Genomic DNA, 9,430 nt, shown 5'->3' on the forward strand with positions numbered 1-9,430 from the left:
TGCCACAATTGGGCCTGGGAAAGTGGGAGGGGGGGAATTTCTTGGAGTATATCTAGTTAGACATAATAACATTCTTTTTCTGATTCAAGGTCAGGTCGTTTTGCCCATAAGTGAGAGGAAGTCTTAACTTGGGACGGATGGTGATTGGTGATCATGTGATGTGATGATGGGTGCAGGGGATGGATTTGTAGTTTTTACTTATTGTAAGGAAGCCCAGAACTTTCAGATTTCGGGATTCCACAGTTGTGCCAGTTACTATCCAAATAAAAGGAACCTTTGCGAAATGTCTGTCTCAGAGTTACCAGGTGGAATGGAGGTTTTGTTGAAACGCTGACACCCGATTTTTGAATTGTGACCCGATTCAAAAATGGGGTGGATTTTTTTGGTCAGAACACGATTTGGTTATGAACAGAAGTGTTTGCAACCTGAGGTTCCACTGTATAACAAAAGACATTGCACGATGACTAGAAAATCTCCCAGGTGCCTTTCAATCCTGCTATTCTGTTACTCATCACCCAGAGTTCCTTGTCTGAGACAGGTGGCTATAAAAAAATAAAAAAATAACTGCTGACTTTTGAAAAATAAATGAAAACTCAGAGCGGAGAAAGACTGTTGGCTGGGAATTCTGAACCGAAGCGATTTTCCATCACAACTTTTGCTTCAAACCCCATTATTTCCTGCCTTTGAAAAGAGAAGGGATCACTATTGACAATGAACCTTAAATCTAGGAGTTCTGATATTATATTTTGCTGACGAAAAGTTTTTCTCCTCCCTTCTCTTCCCAAGGGTCCGATTTTATCAAGACATCTACCGGAAAAGAAGCGGTGAATGCTACTTTCCCAGTGGGGCTGGTCATGGTGAGAGCTATTAGAGACTACTACTGGAAAACTGGCTATAAGGTAACTTGATAGCTCTTTTGTCAGGGTTCCAAGTAATAGACCTACAGCAAGCTTTCTCAATCATTCGTTACTTCACAAAATAAAGCAATTGTGCCACTGAAAGTCAGCCATTTTCTGGTCAAGGTTTGGTAGCATTTCTTGGGGTGCTGGAAAGCTCCTTATTGGCCTCATGGCATAGAAGAGGAAGACTCCTTTTCTACATACGCGTAATGTCGCTTTCTCAAAGAGGCCGGACAAACAGTCCTTCCTTGTGAAACAAGAAAGAGACACAAGTAGTCTAGGTCTAGGACAGCAAAGCTGGCTGAGGAATTCTGGGAGTTGAAGTCCACAAGTCTTAAAATTGTCAAGGTTGGAGACCCCCAGTCTAGGAGGCTCTAGGTATTGACTGCCAACTTTCTGCTGGACTACGTGCCTCATGATGTTAACTTCTCATCCAGACGTACTTATGGATTATCTTCCTAGCCCCCAAATTACACAAATGTGATCGCTCCTGAACAAAATTGCTGTAGACGTTGTTTCCCACTAGCTACCTTTGAGCCAACTTTGCCTTCGTGATATCTCTGTGAGGACTCCACATAGTTCTCCAGATCTCAGCAACAGCGCATTTCAAGATAAAGCACCTGGGTCAATGACATAAATGATTCAATAGAACATTTTAAGCCTTTCTCTTCCTAGAATCTTTGGCTTCAAACTTGACTTGTTTCCAAGAAAAATAAAATAAACAAAAAAACCCTCACACCGTTGGGGAAACCACGCACAATAAACATGACAGTTTTGAAGGATTAATCACTCACAGAGACACATATTTCCTGATCAAAGAAGGGAAGCTAGACACACGGCCATTTTTCATTCATTTTGTTCATGCATTTTTCATCCAGAATCCATGGAGAAAGCTTTTACAATTTTGGCCTAGTTGGCTTTAAAAATCACTTAGATTGCCTATTTTGATATGTGAACAAATGACACCTGGGGGCCAAACTCAACGGTATCCATTATCAGCCACAATTATGTCCAAAGGCCTTGTGTGACATAAACGCCATCATATCGTGCACATAATTCCCCACTCCTCTGGAGACACCTGTGTTCATGTGGCCCTTGTCCTTTAGCCTTTGAGATGTGGCAGTGTGATGCAGTTACGAATTGCTTCATTCCTTGACTAGTAATCATTTGTTTTGTGACTGTTCGAAGGTACAATGATATTGAAAAAAGTAACTTCAGTGAAGCTTCAGAACTGAAGAAGCTTCATGGATGAGAAGCGAAACATCTTCAAGGAAAAACAAAAGAAAGTCCAGTTGCCTTTTGAAAAAGCCCCTTTGTAAGAGTTCTATTTCTCATTCACTTAAAGAGAATTTGTCGAGCAGAAATTTAAATTCTGTTAACCAAAAGAACCCAAGTGCACGTGCTCACTCTGAAAACAAGAATAATGGAAAATATGTGTAAACCGAGACTATATCCTTTTAGTAGACAAAGACCATTTTTTATCATTGATAGGAGATTTCTAAATGCTTTCTTTAACAAACCAATTCGGCTCCCACACAGATGCTTTTCTACGAAGGCAGTGGCTAGTAAAAACAGGTTAATGCAGAAATTAAACTTCTCCCAAGGATGGAAGTGGGCTGCAGACTAACATTTATTGAATGATAAGCTGTCGCGGCAACATAAAAAGTATTTGGCATAATAGGAAATAAATTTCTTTTTTTTTTTCCTGTCAATACTGAAGGACACACACAAATTGGTTTTTCTGTTGAGGAATTCCTAGCCCAGAGAAACTTATTACTTCTAATAATACAAGGTGATGAGGAAAAAAGTCTGAGAGATGAATTTATTAAACAAAATAATGAAATGCTGTGAGACAGCATGGGAATAGTAGCCAAATTTTTATGGTTCTAGGACAAAAATGTTCCACTATGGATAATGGCTTGTTTGGGGGAAAGGAGAAATGGAATTATTTGTGGGAATGTGAATGCTTCAGATGGCGACAGTAATTGAGGTCAAGTTCCAAGGGCTTACAAGTTGAGTTGCTACTTACATATAATATAGGTGTAATGAAGTAGTATTACTAAGATCAGTTTACTGCACCACACAAACTAAATTTATGGAAACTACAGAAGCATCTTTCTATGCAGGAGCAAATAAAAGAAGAAGGGCCAAGTTACATTCTACATTCTTCTATAGGGGAGAGCAAATACGGCAACTTTATGATCTGTGGACTTCAACTCCCAGAATTCCTGCTGGTTCAGGAATTCTGGGAGTTGAAGTCCACACATCATAATGTTGCCATATTTGCCCACCCTACCGAAGACAAACCATAGATGTGTTTGAATCATGTCCTTTCTTCCTTCTGTTGTTTTTTTTTAAAGCACTTTTTCATCTCTTTTTCTGACATGGAGGCTGCCATTTCTTACAGCCCAGTCAGTTGCACTCATGGATAAAGTTGGTAAGAAGTGGAAATGCAGAAATTCAGATCAAGGGTTGATGTTCATGAAGGTTATTTATTGTTTCCAAGATTAGAAGAAGCTTGGCTTCATTGTCTGGCAATGGGAACAAGAAAGCTTTGGCTTTTCGTGGAGCTTGCTCTTTTCAGTGCAATTGAAAAGGATGTTGGGAGTTGTAGTTCAGTTGGGACTCCTCTTCATGCTTACTAACGGCATGAAGACGCTCTAACACAGGGGTGTCAAACTCGCGGTGACATGTTCTCACGTGACGTATCTCAACTTTTTCCCCCTTCGCTAAAATGTGGGTGGTTGTGGCCAGCACATGATGCAGCCCCGCAAGTTTGACACGCCTACTCTTTAACAGTTGCTTTCAAGAAACATGTTATGTTATATCTGGCTCACCTATTCTGGAAGCCTAGAGGACAAGACCACCAAAGATAGTCTTTTACAATTGGAGCAGAAGGTCCCACCTTTGTTGAGTCAATTAAATATGTCTACCAAATCCAGAAGCTATTTTGCAGCCCAGAGCTTTTCTTTGGATTGATTTATTAGTAAGAGCAGGAAAGAAAAGTAGGGGTTTTTTTTTGCACTCGTGTCAGAAGCATCGAGGTCCTTCTGGGTTGAAAGGATTACCTGGCGACATCGCCATGGCCCTGGAGATGCTCCTTTCATCTCCCCGATAGGAGCTGGAGTGAAGGAGGGGAGCTCAACCCCGCCCCACAGCAGCTCCTGAGTCTCGAACTTGGGCTTGCTAACTAATCACCTGCCCAGTGTTCCAACCACTCGAGCCATTGCACTCCATAAGAAAAGTGGTAATGTCAAGATAGTAGTTTCCGTTCTCTCTCAGGGGAATTCTGAATTTGGGAAATTGGAGGATTCATAGGTGCAGAAGAGAAGGGAAACTTCCATCTCGCCATCTTCTGGCTGGTGGTGCCATATTCTTTCAATGCCTCCCTGCTGTCTGGAAAACTCCTCTACTTCGTATTCAAGAAGTTATTACTCTTAAGTGCCTTAGATCAGAGTTCCCCCAACCGTTTCAGCTTTGCAGACCGTCGGGGGAGGGGGGCGGAGAGGGAATGGTCCTGCGTGTGCTGCAGGCAAGCACACACCCATGTGGTCACCTGGGGAGGCGCACATGCGCACGCTTGCCCACTACTTCCATGGCCCGGTTCCGAAAGGATCGCGACCACTAGTGGGCCGTGCTCCAGGGGTTGGTGGCCCCCTGCCTTAAATGTCTACTAGGAACATTCACCTCTACCCCAGGTGCGAATGCCATGGGTGAGTTTTATTCACTCTCTCGTTCCCCTCGCTTTTTAATATATAGTTCATTCCAAATCTTTTAAATTTACTGCCGTTTTTATTGGTTGCATTTAAATATTTCTTCTCCATGAACTTGCTATGCCATTTTTCAAGGTTTTTAAATATTAGAAAGATATTTCTTCTTTAAAAGTAAACTCTCCGGTTTCCCCCAAATTGGATTTGAGGCTTTTAGTGCTCATATAACACATGCTATATCTCTCCTCAGATGTCTGGGGCTCCCTGGTTTTCAAGAGCTACTCTGTGCTTCCATTTATATTTTCAGCGATTTTCTTTTATTTAGTAGTGTGTTCCTTCTTGTCATTATACTGTATTTTATTACCCTATAAGCCACTTTGTGCACCTGCACTTTGGAGAGGGAAGGCAGGAAAGAAATCCTTCTGTAAATTAGATACAAACACACACACACACACACACACACACTCATATACATCAGAGATGTGATTCAACCAGTGTAACAACTGGCGTGCACGCAGCAGGTTTGCTACTAACCTTCTCCTGCAATCCTGCATTCTCCCTGTGTGTTAAACAGCTGACACTGCTGTGCTGTGCAAAGCAGCTGAACTTGAAAAAACAGGAAATAAAAGTCAGAATAGAGCCAGGGCGAGCGGGAGGGCATAGCAGCTGATCCTTGGAGAGAACCGATTCACTCACAGATGATCCTTGGAGCTACCAGTTTGACTAAACCGGACCGAATAAGTAGAATACCACCCCTGATATACATATATATACTGTATATACACACATACCCTGTCTCGTTAGATGTATGCATTTATACGCAAATTCCAATTTGCTGTACACCTACAATGACTTATTTGGAGCCTAACACAATAGTTCTTTTTTTTAATAAAAAAAATATTATTATTCTTCCCTAAGGTTGGATTCAAGCCTGCAGGAGGCATTCGCAAAGCCAAAGAGGCCTTGATCTGGCTTTCCCTGATGAAGGAGGAATTGGGAGAGGAATGGCTGAAACCAGAACTCTTTCGCTTGGGTGCCAGCACTTTGCTGGGAGACATCGAAAGACAGGTTAGATGCAAAGCCCTGCCTTTCAGCAGGAAGGTTCAACTTCCTTCAAAAGGACGTTTAACCCTCAATCTGGGCTAACATAGCACAATCGTTGGCTTAATAGAATGTATTTGCTGAAGAGTAATAAAGCAGTACCGAGCTACAGAGAGTTTGAGTGGTCAAAGACAACAGTATAGCCTCTTGACTTCTAGGAAGGAGGCAATACTCATAGTCCTTGATTTATGACCACAGTGGAGCCTGGAATTTTGGTTGTTAAGTCGTAAGGATTGTCTGGGATGCTACACATCCTCTTCAGAATCTGTTTTCGTTACCTTCTGGACAGTGATTAATCGTGTATGTGTGTGTTTGTTGTTGTTGTTGTTGCAAAGTTGTGTCCAACCCCTCGCAACCCCATGGACAACGTTCCTCCAGGCCTTCCTGTCCTCTACCATCCCCTGGAGTCCATTTAAGCTCACGCTGACTGCTTCAGTGACTCCATCCAGCCACCTCATTCTCTGCCATCTCCTCCTTCAATCATTCCCAGCATTAGGCTCTTCTCCAGTGAGTCCTTCCTTCTCATTAGGTGGCCGTGTGTGTGTGTGTGTGACATGTGTATATGTGTGCTATGTCTGTGTTTGGGTAATTAAATACTTTCTTTTGAGAGCAGGCAACAGAATTTAATTTTAATGTGGACCAGTGTGCTCACAGTAAAAGGAAAATGACAATAAAGGTTTATCTTATCTATAAGTCGAGGCACCAAGTTACTAGATTCAATTTTACAATCGTTTTCCATGAAGGTTATAAAGTGAATCATGAAGTCATTAAGTATGGACATTTTTTTCTGGAAACCAGCAAAATTGGCAGGATCATGTGATCGCGGGGGAGGGGGTGCTACAACCAGTCATAATTGCGAGCCAGTTGCCAAATGCAACCATGTGGTCACTGGTGTGTATGTGTGGCGGGGGGACAGTCCTAATTTCAAGGATGGGTCGTAAGTAACTTTTTCAAAAGTCCATCATAACTCAGTGTCTATGGAGATTCTCAGTCATCCAGGTCATGGTTGTCCCCAAAGTGCCTTTTTTCAAGAGGCAACTGGACTTTCTTTGTTTTTCTTTGAAGAACGTTTCGCTTCTCATCCAAAAAGCTTCTTCAGCTCTGACTGGATGGTGGGGAATGGATAGATTTATATTCCTTCCATTTGCACTACTCAGGTGGCCCTGAGGACACAAATAAACCTCCAAGTGGCCTCAATGACACTCTAAAAAAATGCAAATGACAAGCTGTCTACAAGGGGTATAAATCTTTCCATTCCCCATTATCCTGTCAGAACTGAAGAAACTTCTTAGATGAGAAGCAAAACGTCTTCAAAGAAAAACAAAGTCCAGTTGCCTCTTGAAAAAAGCTCGTAACTGAACAGTCATTGTTAAATGACTGGTCATAAGTCAAGGATTTCTTCAATGGAAATCCCAACAGTTGCTCCTCTTCCCACCCTAAAATCTCCCCTAACTGTGGAACTTTGGGGCTTCAAGTAAGTTTTCAAGTGTAGAGAAGCCATTTAGGAAGTGGAACAAAACTCCACCAATGAAATTCAGTCATTTGCTGCCAAACTTTGAAGGAGAAGTTGTATGGATGGCCATACAAATGATTTGATCAGGAATGTGACTCTGCTATAAGGATGCTTTAGCTCTTGTGGCGAGATGAATGGCAAACAAATTAAATAAATAAAATGACAATTTTAAGATGTGTGGACTTCAACCGACTGGGAAATTCTGGGGGTCCCCACATCTTAAAATTGCCAAGGTTGAAAAAGAACTGGTTTAGTCAAAACAGAAATCTTGGAGATTTTGCTGAAAATGGGAGAAAAAGCTGGACTTGACTGGCTTTCAGTGCAAGAAATGCCACTTAGATAAGGTTCAAAACAAGTGGCAAGCTTTGCTTTTCTCCCAGCCAGATTAGTGTACACATTAAGTCGTTGGTATGGCATCAGGGAAACCCAACATTAAAATCTCAGTCAAAGGTATTGCCAACCAACACAACTGATGAGCACAAGAGAGCTTGTGAATCAGTACATCTTCAGAACTTCCGGTTGAGGTAGGCTAGTCTAACTTTAGGGGGCACAGTGGCTCAGCGGTTAAACGTTAAAACTTGTCAGTTGGAAAGATGACCACCCGAGTTTGAGACCTGAGAACTGCATGATGGGGTGAGTTCCCATTACTTCAGAGGTGGGCAACTATGGCCCCTTTATGACTTGTGGACTTCAACTCCCAGAATTCCTGAGCAAGCCATGCTAGCTCAGGAATTTTGGGAGTTGAAGTCCACAAGTCATAAAGGGGCCATAGTTGCCCACCTCTGCATTACTTGCTCCAGCTACTGTCCATGTAGCAGTTCAAAAGCATGCCAATGCAAGTAGATAAATAGGTACCATTTCAGTGGGAAAGTAACAGCGTTCAGTGTGCCTGTTGTATAGTCATGCTGGCCACAGGACCATGGAAGCGTCTTTAGACAACGTTGACTCCCTCAGTTAAGAAACAGAGGTGAGAACTGCCCTCTAGAGTCAGATACGACTGGGCAGAGGAAAATTGTACCTTTTACCTTTATCTTTAGTCTAACTGTACATGATTGTTGTGAATAGGAGTGAGTCTTGTATATCTCATTTTCCATGGAGATAGAAAGAAAATTGCCAGACAAATGTAAGATGGAGCACATCAGGTGAAACAAATGGTATCGGCCCATATTTCCTTTAAAAAGAAGAATGGCTTTAGATAAGGCATGCTCTTAATCAGGGTGAATAATTAAGTGTCTATCCGCTGGGTCCATCTTTGCATTAACCTACCCATAATTTGCCAGTTTTATTATCCCAGTTTAATTTCTGCTTTTTTGTTTCCATTGCACAGATTTATTATCACGTGACTGGCAGATACCCAGCTTCCTATGACCTGCCCATGGCTTAGATCAGTGACGGATTTATGCTGTGAAAGAGAGAAAGAATTAAACCAACAATGTCCTGGATTATTTCCATCAACCTTCCCTGAAACCACCTCCTTACTAAGTGCTTTACAAAACGGATTAAAACTGTGGTGCCTCCATTTCACAGTTTCAGCGTTCTTAGCAAAGCCCAAGGCCCAGGTGAACCAATGGAGAAAATCTGTGAATGTTGAAAATTTCTAGTATTAATTTTTTTGGTAACTGCACACATTGACTTCCACCTGAATTTCAAGAAACAACCCGGAAATGATTATTTTAGGGTGAATTTTGTACTTGAAATTAAGCATTTGTGAATTGTTATATATATATATATAAATAAAGTATACCAAAATCTGATGATGAGCAGTATTGGAATAGAACATCATAAAAGCACCTCAGTGGTGCAGAGTTTCAAAATAATGCTATTTAGGCTATATTAGAAAGTATATGAATCCAAACTGGTGTGTGTTATGAGGGGAAGGTATAATTGTGCCCCAACCTTGCAGTCCTGACTAGGAGTGTGGTCAATCAATCACACCTTCTTTACGTTAAGAAATAACAGTGGAATTATTTGAAATCTCTTCTTTCTTTCCCTGAAAAGGTTCTACAGAGAACTGAATGAGTGATCACCACAAAGCCTTGTAGTTCTTATAAAGATCCAAATTTACTCCCTTTCTTTTGAAGTAGTAATTCTTACAATTGCTGATAGGGTGATGATGTCTGTGCTAATTTGGCCCAGAAAATATCTGACCCTTTTTCAATACTGTCACGTCCTGCTAGTTATATGTATGAGAGAATAGAATAGAACAG

General features: G+C 41.5%; 1 protein-coding gene across 1 annotated transcript in view; it reads left to right on the plus strand.

Moving 5' to 3' along the window:
• The window catches only part of DERA (deoxyribose-phosphate aldolase), a 46,554-nt gene extending 37,577 nt beyond the window's left edge, over window positions 1-8,977 (plus strand). Inside the window, exons 7-9 of the mRNA XM_087968688.1 lie at window positions 787-899; window positions 5,528-5,677; window positions 8,551-8,977. Coding sequence (XP_087824814.1) covers window positions 787-899; window positions 5,528-5,677; window positions 8,551-8,607 — 320 coding nt within the window. The 3' untranslated portion in view covers window positions 8,608-8,977. The remainder of the gene's footprint in view (window positions 1-786; window positions 900-5,527; window positions 5,678-8,550) is intronic.
• The last annotated feature ends 453 nt before the right edge of the window (window positions 8,978-9,430 follow it).

Source organism: Notechis scutatus, chromosome 6 (genome assembly GCF_049901735.1).
Source record: "Notechis scutatus isolate UNSWTSFEM ecotype Mainland chromosome 6, rNotScu1.2, whole genome shotgun sequence".
Taxonomy (NCBI): Eukaryota; Metazoa; Chordata; class Lepidosauria; order Squamata; family Elapidae; genus Notechis; species Notechis scutatus.